At 43.9% G+C, this 21,457-nt stretch overlaps 1 protein-coding gene across 1 annotated transcript in view; it reads right to left on the reverse strand.

The window, feature by feature from the left end:
* Positions 1–21,457, reverse strand: part of PI4KA (phosphatidylinositol 4-kinase alpha) — a 111,428-nt gene that overhangs the window by 69,320 nt on the left and 20,651 nt on the right. The window contains exons 4-18 of the mRNA XM_015088453.3: positions 19,995–20,083; positions 17,971–18,043; positions 17,105–17,364; positions 16,513–16,579; positions 12,987–13,135; positions 11,272–11,337; positions 10,609–10,705; positions 8,787–8,978; positions 8,172–8,272; positions 7,185–7,314; positions 6,064–6,196; positions 4,949–5,044; positions 4,399–4,582; positions 3,843–3,946; positions 1,305–1,473 (exon numbers count right to left, since the gene is read on the reverse strand). Coding sequence (XP_014943939.2) covers positions 1,305–1,473; positions 3,843–3,946; positions 4,399–4,582; positions 4,949–5,044; positions 6,064–6,196; positions 7,185–7,314; positions 8,172–8,272; positions 8,787–8,978; positions 10,609–10,705; positions 11,272–11,337; positions 12,987–13,135; positions 16,513–16,579; positions 17,105–17,364; positions 17,971–18,043; positions 19,995–20,083 — 1,910 coding nt within the window. The remainder of the gene's footprint in view (positions 1–1,304; positions 1,474–3,842; positions 3,947–4,398; positions 4,583–4,948; positions 5,045–6,063; positions 6,197–7,184; positions 7,315–8,171; positions 8,273–8,786; positions 8,979–10,608; positions 10,706–11,271; positions 11,338–12,986; positions 13,136–16,512; positions 16,580–17,104; positions 17,365–17,970; positions 18,044–19,994; positions 20,084–21,457) is intronic.

Consider the following 21,457-nt stretch of genomic DNA (forward strand, 5'->3'; position numbering starts at 1 on the left):
GGTTACTTAAAAAATAACTAGAAAAAAAATAAATAACTCTAAAAGGTAGGTTCCTGGAGGCTCCTGGGTGGCTTGGTTGGTAAAGCGTTCAACTTCAGCTCAGGTCATGATCTCACAGTTTGTGAGTTCAAGCTCCATGTCAGGTTTATGCTGACAGCTCAGAGCCCAGAGCCTTTCTCTGCTCCTCCCCTACTCATGCCATCTCTCTCTCTCTCTCTCAAAAATAAATAAACATTAAAAAAAAATGTAAAAAAAGAAAAAAAGAAATCAGTCACCCAGATTACTGTCGGAGGAGTCCAGCAGAGGAAGGCTAAATTAGAGTGAAGGGTTTCAGAACCCCATATTGTACCAGCTACTCCCCCTTGGCCAAGATTTTCACACAGAGAGCTCCTTTTCATTTAGTTTCCAACTTAGCTGTCACCTCCTCAGAACCTCACACAGCCCGATCTAAAATGCCCCTCACCTCACTGTCCCGCTTTGTTTTTGCTGTCTGCAGGAGAAGGCAACTTGTCTGCCTACTCACTTCCATATCCCCAGCACCCACAACAAGGGTCAAGAAACTGTGGCCGATGGCCAAGTATGACCCACCACCTGTTCTTAGAAATAAAGTTTCACAGGAGCACAGCCACCCACCCATTCTTTAACTGGCTTTATGCCACCAGAAGAGAGCTTAGTTGCAGCAGAGACTATATGGCTTACAGAGCCTAAAACAAATATAATCTGGCCCTTTACAGAAAAGGTGAGCTGATCCCTGATCTAGGCACACAGTAGGCAAACAGCAACTGTCTGGGGAAGGGGAAGGGGAAGGGGTAGGGAAAGGAGAGGAGGGGAGGTGGGAGGAAAAGACAAAGGAGGACAAAGGTGGGGAGTCTGGAAGAGAGACTGGTGCCAACATGACATGTCAAAGGGGAGATGATGGGAAAGGAGGCTTAACCCACTTCAACCCCCCTATTCTGTCTATTTGGGACCTCGAGACCTGTCGTTTTGTCTGTTCCTGTGGACCTGTCTCCCTGGAGAGCCCAAGATTAGGTCAGATCGGGCCTTTCTCATGTCGTCACTGAGTTCTGATGAAAGCCTCAGCCCCCTGACTTCATGATGACTGAGAGAAGAAAGAGTGGGGTCTGGGGGGAAATCCACACTAGGTTGCTGTCACTTACCACCCTGGGCTGAAGGAGGTAGCTGCTACTAGCCAGACATGGTCCTACAAAAAAACCACCCTCTCAGAATCCCTGAGAAGGAACCTTAACCCCTTTGTTCTTGCATTTTACCAGATGCCCCAGGGTGATTGTCCTCCTTCTGCCTACCTTCAGGGCGGGCCCCTTCTCGCTGGCCCGCTCACTGGCGCGCTTTCCCTCCAGCCCCAGCTGCACAAACAGCTCCAGCAGGTTCATGAGCAGCTCGTCCACAAGGTGCTCGTCCTGGATGTTGGCTGCAATGTTGGCCAGGGCATTGATCACTGCCAGGGAGCAGTGCCTGGTGGAGAGAGAAATGACAGCTGCCACAACACAAGGGCCTACACTGCAGGGGTGAGGCTGACTAACTCCTGCCTCATCACACCCCTCTCAGTGCCTGTGAACAGAGGAGCCCTCCAGAGGGGATGAACGTCTCTGTGAACACCAGCTCCTAAAGGAAAGTCAGCTGCTATAGAAATGGCTTTAACCTCTCCAGACATGCATTAAGGACCTTGGGGAACTGTTTAGGTTCCAGGAATCCACACCTATGGAACTTGTGAAGGTCTTAGGATACTGTTTTCTGAGTGTCGAGAGCCCATTACATAGCTAAAATCCTGGCTGGACCCTGCTTTCCTTTCAAATTATAGGTACCCTTAATTCACTATTACCATCTATAAAACTTTCCTTTGATGATCAGCTTCTTCCCCACGCTACCTCCAGCCCACAGTATTAGCTCACATCAGACACTTAGGAAGCACTCAGTGGCTCTGGGACAACCTACATCAGGACAGTGTTGGCCCCACATAACCCCTGGACATGAAGCTGATGATGCCCTCCCCAGCCAGAGACAGCAAACCAGCAAGGCTGGCCTGGCTTCTGAAGGTGCTGGGGGCAGCCAGAGCCTACCACTTGCATGCTATGTGACCCCAGGTGAGAGGCTCATCCCTGAGTAAAGCAGGAATAAAATAATTCCTTATTCACAGGGTTTAGGAGGAATGAAACACTCTGTGTGAAATACTGAGCACACCACACCGTCTGACCCCTGGAAATCTCTGAGCAAACAGCACCCCCTTCACAGACACGTGAAATCCTGGGAGGTAAGGGAAAATAAAAGCTTTCACTGGTAAGGAAGAGGACAAACCACTTCTAGTGGCAGTATCAGAAAAGGCTTAATGGAAGGGTGAACTGGAGTCAGAAGTTGAAGAGTTGGTGGGCATGGAGAAGGCCAAGTACTGCCCACAGCAGTAAGATAGAGGCAAGGATCAGAAGGAAAACAGCAGGGGCAAAGACACGGAGGAGAAGATGTGAAAGCCAAGGAGGTACAGGAGTCACTTTCAGGACAAGGAAGCAGTGAGGGAAAGAGTTGTTTTGGTCCATGTGTCAGTTTCTTCACAGAGACCAGGATAAAGGGGAGGTGAGCTGACTGCCTCCCTAAACTAGTCCTTAGGCTGTTCTGGTAGCCTAGGCTCTCAATGGAGGCAGTGAGTAGGCAAAGAAATGACAATGCCAAGAGCTTGCATTTATCGAGAGCTTTCCCACATATGATCTCAATTACCCACACAACTAGAGACAGGCATTCATTTGACAGATGAAAATATGGAGGCACAGAGAAGGTGAGATCATTTTTGGAGGTCACACAGCCATACTCCCACCCACTAAATTGACTCAGAATCTCAGAGCGAGGCCTGCATGTAACGATCAGGAAGGGAGACCATAAATGCCAACAAAAGGGCAACATCTCTTCCTCCCTGCCCCACCTCTCTGTCCCTCTCTTCCCTTGATCTGTCAAACTCTATTGAGATCCTCCATATATGGAAAGATGTGCCCTGCCCTTATGACATTCCCAGTAAGGGCAAGGAATAGACAAGGAAGCATATCTTGGACTTCTGGAAAAACCAGCCAGACTTTACACAAATATCAAACATGTGAAGATGTAAAATGTCTACTCCCTTTGGCCCTCCAAATCCCACCCCTGGGAATCTATCCTGAGGAAAGCATCAGAGACACTCACAGATATGCAGCTATTAGATTGTTCAACGTAGCACTTGCCAGCAGAAAAACTGGAAAATAACATCCAAGCTAGGGACTAGTTAGAAATATCTCAGTGCTGGGGCACCTGGGTGGCTCACTTGGTTGGATGTCTGACTTTGGCTCAGGTCATGATCTCGCGGTCTGTGAGTTCAAGCCCCATATTGGGCTCTGTGCTGATAGCTCAGAACCTGAAGCCTGCTTCAGACTCTGTGTCTCCCTCTCTGCCCCTCGCCCACTCACGCTCTGTCTCTCTCTGTTTCAAAAATAGACATTAAAAAAAAAAAATCTCCATGCTGCTATATGATGGAACACTACACAGCCATTAAAGATGACAGGCATATGGAGGAACGTTAATGGCATGGCTTATGTGCTGTTACATAAAAAAGTGGGTAAGCTGGGTGGACACTATGAGCCTGTCTGGAGTCACGGAGGGTTTGGGGTAATGACACTGACATGGTCAGCTCCAGATGGCAGTCGCATGGGGTCTTTCCCTCCTGGTTGTGAATGTACTAATTTGAAGTACATAATGCTTTTGTAGGAAGAAAAGTTTATTCAAAAAATAAATCCCCAAACTTCACACTTTCAAAGACGGCTAAAAACTGTCATGATCTAAAGTGACAATGAGGTCTAGAGAGTTACCTATAGCCATGATCCTTGTAATCTTTAGTAGCTGAGTACACGACAGAGCTGGCCTTCACACTAATCTGCTGGAAGAGATTCCACACTTCCTGATAAATGTATTGCTGGAAGAGAGTGAGGGACAGTTAAACCATGTCATGACTTCTCCATGAAAGCACTCCTTGATACATGGAAAAGGCCCCATCATTCAGAGGGAAAGCTTCTGGAATCATGCATGGACCATAATAAGGCCCTGAAAGACCATCAAGGGCATCCATTCCTAAAGCTTTAGGCAAACCTCAAAGGCTAAAAGGAAGATGGTTTCAATGTAAATCCTATTACATGTTATTAACATCAGCATGAAATAAGTTTAAAGAAACCTCTCTTTTCCCTAGCTCTTATGGAACCATGATACTATTCTCTTTTACTTGGAAAAAATCTCCCTGTTCAATGTCAAGACAGTTGTGAACATTTAATTCTACAGGGTAAATTTAATCTATTTTAACATTCCTGATAGTCAAAGGAGTGTAACAAAGCTTGCATAGGGTAGTGGGTTTCACAGCAGGTCCTGCCTTACGTTTCCGGTGATAACCAGGCAGCCTAGCTGGTCGATGATGAGAACGTCAAGGGGGGAAGGGGGCTGGCAGAATTTCTGTTGCAGGATCTGCAGAATCGGTTCCATGACCTTTGGAGTGTCCCTCAGGGCCACTGCAATGTGTCCCAAGGCTCGGATGGTGTGGTCAGGAATCAAGTGAGCGTCTCTATGGGAGGGAAGAACAGAGGCATTCTCAGAACAGTCCTCTGGGAAATGAAACCCAGAAGCTTCACAAGCTACAGCTAACAGGAACAAACGTTACCACAGTCATCTGACAGTGGCAGCCTGGAATTGTTAACTACCAGAAGAAACATAAAGTCCCTGGCACTGGGCAGTAAGACAGACATCTTTCTCTGCTCCCAAACAGTGGTCCAGGATTGATACTCTACGGTAGGTTTGAACTTAAATCCTGGGACAGATGTGATGCACAACTCCAGACTGCAAGAAAGAGCACAAACGTGCAAGACACCGGGTGGCTCCCCAGGTAGGCCTGCAGGGAACACCTGGCTGCCCCCTCAGGGATGGGACATACTTGTCACTCTCCTGGGAGATGTAGAGCCGGTTGGAGAGGCTGGCCAGGAAGGCCTCCACGATCACTGGGTCCACAGTCAAGCCAGCTTTCAGGCACCTGGGACATAAGGAAACCCACACAGCACTGGGTATAAGAACAACAGATGAGTGTTTTGTGTTTGCTTTTTCCCCTTTGTCAGGTCTACAGAGTTTAAAGAACTGCTCTGAGCACTTTTTTGCCAGAAATCTGAATGAAAGTCATTACACAGAATGAATTCAAAGAATTGCTGCAGATTTTGCTCACTTGATAAATATCTCAGTCGGAAACAGTAACTTCATTATTTGACCAGAACAGTTTCCTTCAGAATGTTACCCTAATCCCAATTTAAAATTTCCAGCACTGTTCCTTAACAAAAGTCACAGTAACTAATTCAAGACAGATGGTCCCAGGACAGCTGAGGGAATATTAAATATTATATCAAGGTTTTAATAGTATGGAGAAATGCCTATTTTCTAAAGAAAAGGGGAACTTTTAAAAGCCCGTAAGGACACAAAATCTTTTCAGGCATCTCTCACTCTCTGCATCTGTTTGGCTCTGAGGACACAGGCAGAGAAGAGCATGTGTCTGATAGAAAGGGGCCACCACATTCTCTCAATTGGGCTTCAGACAGCAAGGAGCCAGAATTCAGACGGAAAGATATATTTTCACATAAATTAGAATATGTGTGGTTCCTGAGTTCGGAGAGCAAGAGTTCACATAGCAGGAGCCTGGGCAGCAAGGTCACGTGATCATATAAACCGCATTTCTTACACTAAAAATTACACAGAAGAAAAAAAGAAGAAACGTGACAATCTATTGTTACTCTGGATGGCAGGCTGATGGATAATTCCTTTCCTTCTACTTTTCTATACATTCTATAAATTTTCTGTTTTTAATTACGTTTGTGATCAGGAAAAGAAAAGCAAGAAGCTTTATTTTTTTAATATGAAATAATCCCTCTTTTTAAATCAGCTATAGGTTTAAATAATCAGAAACAAGCTTTAAAAAATCACAAATGTTTCTTATTTTTTAATAACTGTATCTAAAACTTGTTTCCTTCCTCCCCAGGTCACCCTTCCCTCTGGCCGGTCTCCCACCTGCAGATGTTGTCAATGGCAATGTCCCGAAGCTGCTCATACATGGAGGGTTGGCTCTTCTTTCCCGACATGACATTCAGGGTTGACTCAGAATGCTCGTTGGTTACACTGATTTTTATATCATTACCAGCAACTAAATGTAAAAATTCAAGTATGTATCTAGTTAAGCCTGTCATTTCCCATCCCCTTTTCCATAATTCAAAATCAAAATAATATGCTGATCATTTTTAGCTTATAAAAGCAACCCCTCTAAAATGATTTGAACAAACATTTCAGAAACAAAAGTGAGAAGAGGAAGGATGAAACAAACATGTTTAAACAAAGGGAAAAATATTTAAGTTGCAAAGTGATAAATATGTAACACAGCAATTTCTTAAGAAACAGTTCAAAAGTCCTGATGAGCACCCACAGGCACCCAGCCCCGAGGGTGAGACATGCCCTATCACCAAAGGTTATCTAGCTAACGTGCAAAACGGGTAAGGGTAGGGCGTGAGTGTGAGAGCAGGAGCCTTAGAGCCACAGAGACCCCTACTTGTCCCGGGGTCCAGGGAAAAGTCTTTCACCTGCTGAAGACTGGGTTTCTTCATCTGAAGGGAGAGAATAAAGCATCCACCTGCACAGGACTGGGTGGGATAAGCAATACATTAGAGCCCCAGCAGGTGTTAATGAATGCTAATGGTTACAGGTGACCAGATTTGCTCTGAACCTGTGCCATTGTTATAGAAACATGAAAATACACTCACAAGGCAGGGATAGGGACTAGCTGAGATGGAGCATGGACAGTTCCTGGCCCAGTGTCTGGGACACACTGGATTCATGCTTTATACTGCCTCAGTGACAGAGAGAGCTAAAACCCCTCAGTCATAGGAGTATATGCAAGGGGAGGGTGGAGGAAGGAAAGAACTGAAGCCTGGAGGGGGTCATGTAAGGAAAGCCATGAAGAAAGGTGTGAAGAAGGAATGAGCCAAAGTACAGTGCAGGATTGCAGCCCAGCCACAACCTCTCAGTCACAAAACGATGGTGGGCTTGCGCACAAGGTCATGTGGATCTTTTCTTGGAGCCTCAAGAGCACATGGCGTGTAGGGACTGGAGAGATAGCTTTGGGTACAGCCATCCATTACCTGTGTGGTATTGACTGTGGCACTTATAGAGCTTCACCAGCACGGGGGATGGAACAACCAGGAAGTCCCGCAGAGATGGCGTCACCGAATGTACCACCACCGGGAACCTCTCACACAGGCGGCCCAGACCCTGTAACACACCATCGACCTGTCACACAACCCAGGTTGTGGCGGGCTGAGCAGGTCCAAGCAGTGAGACGCTGAATGCTTCAGATACACAAGTTTGACCAGAAACTTCCAAGGTCAAATCTTCCAAGGCCACTTTGGCCATGGGGCAAAACAAGACAGAAAAAAAGGAGGGTCTAGACTCTGCTCAGCCTAAAGGGAGATATATTGCTAAAGTGTGTCCATTTCTTTTGGAAACAAATTTAGGGGAGAAAGGGTATACAGTATGATTTTTGAACAACGGAAAATTCAGAGTTACTGGGGTTTGTATTTCAGCAAGATAAGAGAGCAGAGCTGGCACTGTAGACCTCAGGAGATGTCTTCAACACTTTGCCTGCGACCTTGGGAATGGCCCAGTAGATACAGGGCAGCCTCTTCACAAAGGAGTACTCAGTTGTGCCTGGAAATGACAGAAATCCCTGGCACACTGTCAGCAGTGACTCCCACTCATTGGTGAACTGTGTCCATAGCAGGCTCTAGTTCAAGTTCCTAAAGACAACAACAGCTCAAGGGTGCATAGGTGGCTCAATTGGTTAAGCATCCGATTCTTGATTTTGGCTCAGGTCATGATCTCATGGTTTGTGGGACTGAGCCCCGTGTTGGGCTCATCACTGACAGCACAGAGCCTGCTTGGGATTCCTCCCTCTCTCTCTGCCCCTCCCCCACTCACCCTCTTTCTCTCAAAATAAACAAATAAACATTAAAAAAAAAAAAAGAAAACAGCTCAGACTCTGCTGCTGGTATGCTAATCAGAGCCTGAATGATGTAACAAGAAAGCTTTGTTGATGGGATCGAAGCTTCTCCAGTGTCAGTGAGACTGACCTGCAGACAGCAGATAAGCAAGGGCAAATGGGCAATGATGACTTTGCTGGATGTCTTAGACTGCAGCTTCTCAGACAGCTTGATGCAAAGATTTTCTGCACCTAAATTCAAAATCAGAGGAGGGTGTGGACAATTAGCAAAGGTCAATTTTACAAAATACATGTTCACCAATTAATCACATAACTAAAAGCCCAGAGGCATACTTTGTGCAGGCTTTATTAATAATAAGTGGTTACACCAAGAAGTATTTACAGGCAGGCATCCTTAACTGAAAACTCATCTCTGTTCCTTTTCTGTTGTGAAAACACCATCCTGCATTGTATGTGACTGCTCTCTCCTCTCTGCTGGCCCTGAGCCTCTTGTCCTCAGTGCTCTGCGCGTGGCAGCCATCCACAGTCTGCTACGTGCTTCCCATTCTGCTGTTCACCCTAGACAAGCACCTTTTCCTCCAGCACAGAGCTCCCACTTCATATAAAAGCCTCAAAAACCAGCAGGAAGCAGTGGAAAGAACACACAGGCCCTGTGGCCTTGCCCATCACCTCCTCCCATGTCCAGTTTCCTAAACTGTGGGACAAGACACCAGACATCTGGGGCACAGCAGACGCCAATGCTTACCTTGCTCATCCTTCACAGCCCAAACCATGAGGTCCACACAGGCAGCATTTGCCTGGCAACGCAGCTTGAGGGGGCTCAGCTCATTGTGGATCCGGTCTGCATCATGCAGAATCTTCTGAAGCTCCCCCTGGCTCGTGTTGAACTGCTCCAGCACAAAATCATGGATCTCCTTCACAAAGGAGGTTGGGAGGTCTGTGGGAAAGAGAGCAGGCATTGCAGGTGGAAACAAAACCACCAAAATTCAGGCAGCAGCTCTATGGTCTTTCTCTAACAGATACCCAAGAGGAGTAGGTCTGCCACTGGCTCCTTTGGTTTCAAGAGTGCCCAGTGGGAAGAGCTTGAATAGGCTGTGCTGCCTCTTGGCACACATGCCACCTGGCACTCAAAGAAAACAACCATTTCCCAGGGAAGTGAGAGCCATGTTGTTTTAAGCAGTCAATATACTAAAACCCATATGTATGAAACAGAGAAACTGGCATGTATCATCACAGACACTGGTCCAACTAACAATAAGAAATACTTTGGTGATTTTAAGTTTATTTATTTAATTTTGAGAGACAGAGCGAGTTGGGGAGGGGCAGAGAGAGAGGGAGAGAGAGAATCCCAAGCAGGCTCTGGGCTGTCAGCACAAAGCCCAATGTGGGGCTTGATCTCAGGAACCATGAGATCATGACCCAAGCCGAAACTAAGAGTTGGGACACTCAACGACTGAGCCACCCAGGTGCCCCAATTTTTTTTTTTTTACAAGAAGGTTGTTGGCTATCAGCTAAGGGCAAAATCTGGTTGCAGTCTGAAGAAGAGAATTCCCTGGCTACAGGGCTGGATCTTTGGGGTACCCAGAGTTCACAGCTTCTTCAAACTCTCATCCTTGGGGCCTGAAAAATCAGAAGAACCTCTGTGATGGGCACAAGTCAGAAGAGCCAAGGAAGCTGGCAACATGCAGCTCAGGTGGGGAGAGAAGCCTCGGGGTTCCTAGGGGTCAGGCTGAGCCCAGTCCCCTGCACCCTCATTTGTGAACTTAACATTTGCTGGGGCCCCAGCCAGACTCAATCCCAGGAGCTCTTAAAATTGAATTAGGAAAACAGCTAACTAGATTACAGTACATCTGCTTGACCGAATATTACACACTGATCAAAACTTATGTTGAGGGGTGCCTGGGTGGCTCAGTCAGTTAAGTGCCAGACTTCGGCTCAGGTCATGATCTCAAGGTTCATGAGTTCGAGCCCTGCATTGGGCTCTGAACTGACAGTGTGGAGCCTTCTTGAGATTCTCTTCCTGTCTTTCCCCCTCTTGCGCTCTCTCTCTCAAAATAAATAAACTCAAAAAAGAAAAACTTATATTGACAAAAAGTGCTCTGTAACATAAGAGAAGAATGCAGAAAACATGTTTTAAAAATGTACTAAAGGGTAACTGGAAGGAAGGGCTAAACTTGTGTGTGTGCACGTGCTAAACTATTAAGACACTTTTTCTCTGAGTTACAAGATTATAAGTGCCTCATTTTCTTATTTTTTAACTTTTTAAGATATCTGAAATAGACACGTTGAATTATATACATATTCAGGTGATCAGGACACTACAATATGGCCATGTCAGGAAAGCTCCTGAGGAAATAAATCCACCAAAGAAGCTGTCATGGATGGTAAAAGGGGCACAGGATTATGAGAGTTTTTTTTTCTTACTTGATTTTTTCTTCAAATCTCAGTAATGTGACATGTTACCTATGTGTTTTTAAGTGGCCCCAGCAGAAAGGAAGCATAGACCTGCAGCAGTGGCCTGGAGCCTAGTGTCATCATTGTCACACATGGGCACAAACCACCTTTACCTTTCATGTAGTACAGAGTATCACGTAGCATCTTGAACATGGCCACGTAGAGAGGGTCGCTGAATGTGGTGTAGTAGAGATCAGCACTAGGATTGGCCTGTGAGGGAGCAGAGGCACATGACCATGCTACAGAAACTCTCCCCTGGACCTCCCTTTGCCTTCCAGGGAGAGGCATGGGTATTATACCCCTGATGTAGCATTAGAGAGACAGAACGACCGTTTATCATGATTCACCACTTGGAACACTTGAATTATTCTCCTCACACTCTCAAGCATCAGCCAGAGGAAAACAACAGATAAACTCAAGCTATCCAGAGATGCCTATTGGGGGGCTGCTCCCTGCATCCCAGAAGGGCGAACCACCCTTCTGGGCTGAATGCTCACTATCTTTGGCCGTCTTATGGGAAATGAAGAGAAAGACAATCAAGGGGCCACCAGACCGCTGTGAGATGATCTATTAAAAAGAACCGGCACAGAGCAAGCTCTCGGGTGGCAGCTGCATTGCCATTATGGGGACTAAACTGGAAACTCACTGACAAGCCTGTCTCTCCAGCCACCCGCCCCATCCCCCCCGCCCGCCCCAAAAAAACAGCCTTCCTGTTCTCTCCATGCACAAGTTCATGTCAGGCTGACCTCAGGGTGGCACCCTCAAAAGGGACGTACCTCTATCACGCTGGCTACAACTGCATCCAAGGACTTGAGAACAGGCTCCTCGACAATCTTCTTCACCTATTAGGGAAATAGGATCGCATGAGGCACCTGATGAACACAGTGAGAGACAGGAATGGCAGCTCCTTCAACTAAAGAACAAATCATGCTGACAGATAAATCCACAGAACAAGCGTGAAAAATGGGATGGAAATGACTGGCCAGCAATATACTCATGATAGCTCCACATCAAACTACACACACAAAATGTCCTTAATTCTGCTATCACTTGGATGTGTTTTCTTGCCCTCGATTGGGAATAACATAAAAGCAGGAAAGGAACCAACTCCCTCAAATTTGCTGACATTAGATTTCCATTTCCAGAATGTGAAAGTGTTCAGACTCAGCATCACTAACAATTTATCCAAACCTTCTCCCAGACATCAGGGACACCTTCACAGATGGTCCTCAGCCCTGATGACTCTGCCTCTTCCCACAGGCCTCGTGCACTGGCTCATCTGAAGCTGCCTAGGTACTCAGAGTACAGCATACATTCTAACAGAAGATATTATTTCTACCCGGTCTCTGTACCAGCTCTTAGTACAGAAAGGAACCATTCTGTCAACCACGGAACGTCTGGGTAAAAACAGCCTGCCACCCCCATGGTAGTATTTAAAGAAGTAGATTTTTTTTTAATGTACAGACAATGATAAACAACATTCCAGGAGAAGAAATGAAAAATTGCCTAGAAGAAAAGCTAACCTTGAGAAATTAAAATATACTGGAAAAAATAATTTCCTCTATGAAGAGTCTGAAACATGCAGCCTTCAGTTGGGATTTTTGACATGATACTTGAAAGTCACTTGATCATCTGAGAAGGCCACCCAGGCCATGTTCCATCTGGGACATGCAATTAGTAATTCATTGTGGCTCTATCCTCAGTAATTATTGCCAATGCTTTAATGTCTTCCTACATCTTCAGCCTAAAGCCATCCTTTTTGAGTGACTTCTGTTCACATGCCACAATGAAGGAGATGGCTGCTCTCTCCGGCACATGCTTTGTGCTTTCAAAAGTGTCATCCTTGTTCCCTCTCATTCTTTCCAAAACAGAAAATCCCATCTTTAGGGTCTGTCCCTGATAACATCTCCACCCCTACCTACCCACTTGAATCTATTTCGAAGCAACCCAGCTCAATCATAACACCTTCAGAGTCCCTGGATCAAAGACCCATCTATTTTGGGACTGGGACAATGGCACCAATGTCTTCTCTGACTTCACTTCAGCAGTCATTCCTAGATACCCAAATATGAAAAATTTAGGTTTTGTACTGATCTAAAAAGAGCAGCGCATGGGAGGGAGTCAGGTGTAATAGGAACTAGACTGGGGATCAGACTCCCTGGGCTGAGCCCTATCTCTGCCCTTTGCCTATGGTTCCTTGATGTATTTGGCACTGACTGCCTTACCTCTAAAATGTGGATGAATGGCTGCCTCTCCCACACAAGTGCTGCAAGGATTCAGTGACAATATAGCACACAAATGACTCCACGAATACTACTCTCCTTCCTTCCTTAATCGAAAATTTATGACTTCTAACTGGTGTTCTGAAATACTGAAAATCTCCTAGTTTTTCTTAAAAAAAAAAAAAAAAAAAAAAACACAGGCCAACACCACTAGCAATTTTACTGCTAGATGTACACAGGATCTCTTGTTCCACCAAAGCTTTCCTTACCAAGTTTAAGAGTTCTCGAAGCATTTCTAGTGGAATACTGAATTCCTTATAGGTGATGCCATTGAAAAGAGGAGAAACTGAAAAGCTGGAACTGATAGTGGAGAAGTAGTGATCGGGCTCCAGGGCACTCCCATCAGGTAAGCAAGACACTGGCAGAGGGGAGGAGAACCAGAAAATCAGTCACGTTAACAAACCACCAGAATACTTCCTCAAGCTGATCAAGCTGACTCCTCAATAACCAACAAAAGTGTACAGCTTGCTTCTGTTTATACTCCAATCCTTTGTTTTTTAATTAAGAAGTAAAGACTGGAGGGCACCTGGGTGGCTCAGTTAGTTAAGCATCTGACTTCAGCTCAGGTCATCTCTCACAGTTCATGAGTTCAAGTCCCACATCAGGTAAGCTTGAGCCCTGCTTCGGGTGAGGCCGCTTCTTTCTCTTTCTCTCCTCCCTAACTCTCTTTCTGCCTTTCGCTCACTTGCACCCTCTCTCTCAAAAAAAAAAGGTGGGGGGCGGTAAAGGCCAGATTTCAAACACTTGGAGAGTGATGCCACCCCTCTTGGGGGGGTGTTTCAGGTCAAAGCTCAGATATAATTACATCCTAGTATTTCAACACAGACAATATAACTTAATGTAGGAAGAAAAAAATTACACCTTTTTAAAGGTTGACAGATGCAAACATTTGAGGTCCACAGGACCCCAAGGTATTTTACCACCAAAATTAAGACAAAAATGCATATTATTAGATGTTTCAAAATCAGAAAAATAAAGTCAATCATTGAACACTTATGAATAAAGTGTCCACATGAAAGTGAAATCATGCTGTTTATTTTCTTTTATTTTCTCTCCATGTTTGGCTTATTTGACTTAGCATAATGTCCTCCAGGTTCATCCATGTTGTTACAAACAGCAAAATCTCCTTTCTTAAGGCTGAATAATATTCCATTATAAATGTGTGTAAACCGTAAGATCATGACCAATAAATAAGGTAAGAAGTTTGTGATCAGAGGGCATTTCCCATATAGACGCTATGAAATAAGGACTAAGTCCTGTGTGGCTGAGCTAGCCAGCGTGTGGTAGGCAGAGATGGAGGCAGAAGACAGGAACTGCGCAGCCAAGGATCAAGGGTTTGGGATGTATGCAAAGGGAGGGGAAGGAGTCATTGAAAGTTTTTAAGCTGGAAATGAAATGATCAGATTGGGGCACCTGGGTGGCTCAGTTGGTTAAGCGTCTGACTTCAGCTCAGGTCATGATCTCACAGTTTGTGAGTTTGGGCTCCATGTTGGGCTCTGCACTGATGGCTCAGAGCCTGGAGCCTGCTTCAGATTCTGTATCTCCCTCTCTCTCTCCCATTCCCTCTCCCCTGCTCATGCTCTGTCTCTCTGTCCCTCTCAAAAATAAGCAAATATTAAAAAAAAAAAAAAAAAAGAGAGAAAGAGAGAGAGATGATCAGATTTGTGGTTTAAAAAAATAAATAAAATAAAATAAAATAAAATAAAATAAAATAAAATAAAATAAAATAAAATAAATAAAAAGAAATAACTCGTAGGGTGCCTGGATGGCTAGATGGTTGGCTTAGTTGGTTAAATGTTCAACTCTTGGTTTCAGCTCAGGTCATAATCTCACGGTTGGTGAGTTTGAGCCTCACATTGGACTCCCTGCTGACAGTGCCCTGTTTCCCTCTCTCTCTCCCCCTCTCCTACTCACAATGTCTCTGTCTCTCTCAAAATAAATTAATTCATGAAAGAAAGAAAGAAAGAAAGAAAGAAAGAAAGAAAGAAAGAAAGAAAGAAAGAAAGAAAAAGAAAGAACTCTTTTAAAAAATTCTTACAGCTCTGTGGAAGTGGAAGAGGGTCTGGAAAGAGAAGAGAGACGAAATGTAACAAAAATCAGAGTCAGGGCACCCTGGCCGGCTCACTCAGTAGAGCATGAGGCTCTTGACCTCAGGGTTGTGAGTTCGAGCCCCACATTGTGTATAGAGATTACTTAAAAATAAAATCTTCAAAAAAAAAAAAAAAAGAGGGGTGCCTGGGTGGCTCGGTCAGTTAAGCATCCGACTTCGGCTCAGGTCATGATCTCGCGGTCTGTGAGTTCGAGCCCCGCGTTGGGTTCTGTGCTGACAGCTCAGAGCCTGGAGCCTGTTTCAGATTCTGTGTCTCCCTCTCTCTGACCCTCCCCCGTTCATGCTCTGTCTCTGTTTCAAAAATAAATAAACGTTAAAAAAAAATAAAAATAAAATAAAATAATAATAATAATAAAAAGAAAAAAGAAAAGAAAGAAAAGAAAAGAAAGATCATAGTCAAACAGAGGCACTCAGGCAGAAAAGGAAGAAGGAGTAGTGTGTTTCCTGCCTGTTTCTTTGACAATGAAGTGCACTCCCAAGAGCAGGAAAATCATCTGTGGAACTCACCACTGAGGCAGAGAGGCTGGCACAGAAGCTGGCCTGAGCACCGCTGAGTGCCAGCCTGCATCTGCTGAAGGAGCACAGGAAGCTCATACAATCAGCCCACACCTGGGTGCACCCTAATCCTGAGTACTCACTAGAAGTGCTCAAAGCAGGGCAGCCCCAATAGAGAAGGACCCCTGAGTACAGAGAACAGAAGAAGAGCTGTTCACCAGGGAAAAAGAAGCCTCTGAGGGCACATCATGGCTGTCTTCAGATGCCCCAAGGACAGGCAGGTGGCCAAGGGGCTGTTTAAAGCCTAAAGGGATATATTCAACCACAAGTGATTCTCTCTGGGAGGAGTGGGAGTTTGAGTGGGTGAGCTTGGCCCCTTTACATTTTAACATACACATAGATAATAACACAGGGTACATTCTTACACAGCCAAGAGATACTCTATGCAACACTGCCCACATTTATTTGAGTTCAGATTCTCCCCTCATTTTTTAAAAATTCCCTTCACATCTTTCAAGATCCTAGTGAGAAATGCTTTTAATAATTAGCATGATCCAAAGATGGAATAAGTGGCATTGTGAGGCATGGCATTCTGGTTTCCCCACTTCCTACCTCTTAACCTGAGTCTTACTTTCCTTGAAGATAAGGTAGAGGTGATTTTACCACATGTCTGACACTGTACAGGGCTGTCATATGAATCAAATTCAGCAAATTATGTGGAAATGCTTTTGACCCACAAAGCTCCATAAAAAGTACTACTCATATTATTGTATTTTTAAAAATATTATTTGCATACTTAATGACCTTCAAACAAAAAAAGAGAAGGACCTACCATTATTACTTTCACCTGAAAACCAGTGCTTTCCTAGGATAATTTATTAAAATTCTGATAGCAGGCACATGGGGTCTGTATATTATTTTCTGCACTTTTTTCCATATTTGAAATATTTTAAAATTAAATTTTAAGAAGTCTGAACAAAACTAGAAACTAAATGCCTTATAAAAGCTTGACTCTCTAGATGCACAACAGCAGAACACTAGTATTAGCATCTTTAATGTCACAAGAGCTCACAGTGAACCTGCCCGCCAAGTTACTAGGTCAATATTCTGGTCAGAAAGGTGAAGCCCACCTTCAAAGTAGTGAAAAGCAGATCCTCCAGGGGAGCTGGGAGGGGGCATCCCACGTTCAGGGCTGACCTGAAACACAAAACCACCTGACATATCAGAAAACGCCAAACCTCAGGCAGTTTTGCCTCAGACAAGGTCTCTGCCAGCCCAACATTTGTACCTCAAGTCCTAGTTCACACCTCACCTCCTCCCCGAAGCCCACCTTAGCTACAGCATTCTCTACTATATATCATATGCCTAAATTCTTTGTGCCTAGCCATACATTTTATACATCATTACTGAGATGAATTATTCTCAGCATTTGGTGTCTTTATCTTGTGACCATGAGTCAATTATATACTTCTTAAGGGCACCAACTGTCCCCCACTCAGAATAGAGCTTGGCACCCAACTGCTAGGAAACATACTTCATGACTAGGAGATTAAATCACTTCTAAATCTTCAATAGACAAAAGAAGCCTTTATTTTACAGAGATTTCCAGTGAGAACCTTTTCTGTTTTGTGAGTTTCCTTGAATAGCACGCGAGTGGGGTTTTTTTCCGAGTACTTCACAAGACCTGACCTCTTTGCCTGCCTCCCAGGAACACAGCCCCACCTGAGAGATGCTGGACACGCTGCTGGTCTTCCTCTTCAGGGTGCCCTCCTGACACACTGTCAGCAGATTGCTGGGGAGGATGGAACGGAAGTCATTGAAAGATCGCCTCCGCACGCCTTCAAGCTCCTCAGGGACTCGGAGGGAATGAGGAGGGACTTTGGGGAACAGTTTTGACAGGAGAGACTCTTCCGTGTTGCTGTAACGCCCAAATGCTCGTGAGATTCCTATCAGGCATGGGATCGCGTATTTGCAAAGGTATTCTAAAAGACAAAGAGAGAATGTTCCAATACCAGAAAGTTCCCTGGGAGAGAGCTGTGCTGCACCAGCTTGTAACACTGGCTGACATCTCACAACCTCCCCCTACCCCCAAGTAGGGGGTCAGAACAAGTCATAGCAACAGGTTAGCCTTAAGGGCTGACATTAACAACTTCAGACTACATCTCCATCACACACAGCTGCTCTTTTTGGGAGGTCTTAATCTGTTCATGGTACACTCAAATCAATAACACAGGTAAGTCTTGTTATCAGGTACCTTTACTATACTTAAACCATATATTTCTTCCTCCTGGGATTATATAGGTAACCTCATACTAGAGGCAGTCAGCCATGTTATAGGTGAGGAAACTGAGGCCCAGAAAGGGTGAGGTGACTTGTCTAAAGTCACCTGACATTCAGGTAGCAGAGCTGTGCTCATGACTCCCATGTGACCTCTTTAACACACAACAAAGGCAAACTAATATAGGAAGGTTTCATCCATCAAGTACATAAATAGTAAAGAACAAAAAAAGAAGACTGGGAAAAGCAAGGGAAAAAAATAATCACAAACCATTAAGGAAAAAAAAAAAGGCTTGGATCTATAATCATACCTTTTTCTTGAATCTCCAAGGCCTGGCACATTCCCAAAAGAACATGCAAAACCTGCAAAAGTGCCTCTAAAATCTGTAACAGCCAAGGAAACAGAAAAGACAAACGTATAAATAAAATCGGATAAGTACCACAAAATTCATTCAGAATTGGAAGGATCTTTAGACAATATCTTGTCCAACCCCATATGTGATACATAAAACCCCGCATGACACCTCTGCCAAGTGGCCAATCAGTTGACCTTCTAGAGACAGAAACTTGCCCTCCTGGGTTGGCAAAGAGCGCCTCCTAACTCTGGGCCAATGTTGTCCTCTGGGGCTTGTGACCACTGGCCTTGGAGCTACACCTTCCATATATGAGAAACAGGTGATAGGACCCCAAATCTCTTTTCATGGTTAAATATCTCTAGTTCTTTTAATCCATTTCTTATGATTACAAGTCCTTCAGATCCTGAGTGCCAGCTTCTGATTTCACAGTAGTCCCATGTGTCAGAAACAGTCTCTAATTGTGGTGCTCAGGAAGATACATTAATATTCCAGGGATGCTGGGACTCCCCCTGAGTAATCATCAAACTCAACACAGATTCTAGCCTTCCATATACATGACATCAGCTGTTCGGCAGCCACTTCACAATGCTGGCTCAAAGAGCTCACTGATATGTAAAATACTTAAATCTTTTTTACACATGCTGCCAACTCTACTGATGTTGGTATTTTTTGCCTGTCACTGATGTCTACAAAAACTCAGGGGATTAGCTTTAGCTCATTATACTGGTCTCTGATTCCCAGCTTTGTATCATCTACAAATGAAACCAACTTCCTTTCTGAATTTTCATTTATGGCCCTGGCTCCTTTTGCTTCAGTGTATAGGGCAGACCTAGGGAAGACTCCTGCTGGGCCAGCACCCTGTCACCCTCTGGGATGGCCCTTTAGGCAGCTTTGCAAACTTTCCAAATTGTTTTGACCCTCAGCCCATATTCCAGATTCAGGATGTCAGGAGGAGTGTTTGTCTAAAGCCTGGATGAAGATCAACTAGACTGTATCTACCTTATTTCCCTCTACTACCAGTCTTGGAAATCCCAGACAAAGAAGAGAATAAAATTGGTCTCATACAACGTGTTCCTAATCAAGGCAAATTTCTGACATTTTGCTAATGTTAAATGATGCTGAGTAACATACAAAGACTTGAAAAGCAATGCTTTCTCCACTTTGTGTACTGAAGTTATGCCATCATCTTTAGCATTGACATTTTGATAAATGTTATTTACAGAAAAGCCCTTAATTTCTAGCCTAACTTTTGAAATAATGATACATGATTCTAGTAGATCTAGTTATCTCTTTAGCCAACTTACAAATAAAGAACGTAAACTAAGAAAAAAGAATGGAGAAGAATGTTAATGACAGAAATACTGACAATAGAGTTTACACTTTGATATGAAGAGATTTTAGAAATTAAAAAAGATGCAAGGACTCAAAAAGCATAGCTAGCTGGGAATATTTAACATATAGACAAGCAACCAGGCACTCCTTGGCAGGTCCTGAGGATAGCAGCATATACATACTGATTTTTAAAACAAAAAATCTGATTAAGAAAAAGTTTAGATTATGATCGTATTCTTTGTTTAAAAAGGAGGGGAGTATGAAACGCATTTAAGTAACATTTCAACAAAATAAATTCAAACCAAAAAAAATTAGGGCACTTAAAATCTGGGTATAATTTCAACAATCTAGATCATTTCCTTCCATGAATGACTTCAATCTCCAACAGGGATTGTGAGCCATCAGGAAAGTCAGCTGCCTTGGCCTTGTGCTGCCTACCTCACAGAATTATGGGGAGGGCTGGATGAAAGAAGACTCAAGTGGTCACTGGGTATTGTTAGTATATATTTAACATTTCTTAGGTGTGTTAGTACAAAATAAATCAACAGAAACAACCAAATCACTTCAAAATTTTATTTACTCTTTTCTGTTACTTTGGGACTCTCTTTGATCATACAGAAATGCACTCCAACTCACCACACACTTACCTCATCCCGAAGTGAGGGGTCCCTATAAGCCACATCAGACAGCAAAGTGACCAAGCAGAAGCTGAAACTCTCTGCAACCGGGAGGGTGGCTGGAAGGCACACAGACATGAGTCAGATCATTACCACTGAGACACTGGGCTACACGTACTGGCCACCTGATTCAGTAAGTTCCCTTTCTCACAGGATCTGCCAAGGGACCAGTTTATAGGGGTGGCTGCCCTCAGTGAGGTGAACCTGAAAAGAACAGATATGGGCCCAACATGTTTGCTGAGAAATACCCCTAATTTCTTTTAATAGAATGCTTTGGTTCAACAAACTTAAATGTTTCTGAGCCAGTTTATAGTTTGAGATTATACAGCTCTCTCAACATAACAGACTCCATTTTTTAATTCCTGACCTAAATTTCTACCTAGGGTGAGAAACCAATCTTGATAAAGTGTAAGAAATGGTATATGAGGCTACCTGTCAAATACCAATTACCACTACTTTAAACTGAATTGTTTATATTTCTTTTCTGCTTTATTTTGACAAATGGAGAAAATCCTAATAAGAGCTTCCAAAGATCTGCTCTATTCCTAATAGGTTTTTAAGCCCATCTACTACCAAGCCCCCTCATTGGGAGGTTCTCAGGAGCATGGACTCAAGGTTGGGAAGGGATCACTGTACCTAAAAGACCAAAGCTAACCAGTACTTCTATGGTGTGCACCTTAAAAATGTCAGAATCACTGCTGTGTAGATCCAATTGCTATTAAATATTTAATCAATTTTGAGCGTTGAATTTAATCAAGGACAGAGAGCTGCCCACTGATTTATGGATCTATTCACAGTACATGGCAGAAGACTGTTATGTGTTCACTTCCGTACTTATAATTTTAAGATGCAGATCTAGGTCCTTCTCAAACTAGAGTGTGATCAGGATCACCCGGAGGCTTCCTTGTCCCAGACTTCTAATTCAGCAGCTCTGATGCAAGGACTGAGAATCTGCATTTCTGACAAGTTCTGACACTGAGGCTGCTGATCCAGGAATGCCACTTTGAGAACTACTGCTCTAGAGTTTAAAGGTCTAAATCATACTGCCTTCGTAAAAAATAAAAGAGTGAAATGTTACCCAATAATTGGAGATTTATATATCCCTAACAATGCTTCAAATAATGCTAACACTTACATTCTAATAGGAGTCCATGTACATAGAAGCGGTATTTGTTTGGAAAGGAAAGAAAATAGAATCAACTTCTACTGGTATTCTACTTCTCCCCAAGTTAGATAACAATGGTTGACAGATGTTTGACTTTTTAGCAATGCTTTCTATCTAATCTGTAGACCTTTAGGGTGGGAGGATGAACGAAATAGGGGAAGGGGATTAAAAGGTACAAACTTTCAGTTCTAAAACAAATAAGACATAGGGATACAATGTACCACATAGGGAATACTGTCAATAATAAGTATCAACTTGGTATGGTGAC

This window comes from Acinonyx jubatus, chromosome D3, assembly GCF_027475565.1.
Source record: "Acinonyx jubatus isolate Ajub_Pintada_27869175 chromosome D3, VMU_Ajub_asm_v1.0, whole genome shotgun sequence".
Lineage (NCBI taxonomy): Eukaryota > Metazoa > Chordata > Mammalia > Carnivora > Felidae > Acinonyx > Acinonyx jubatus.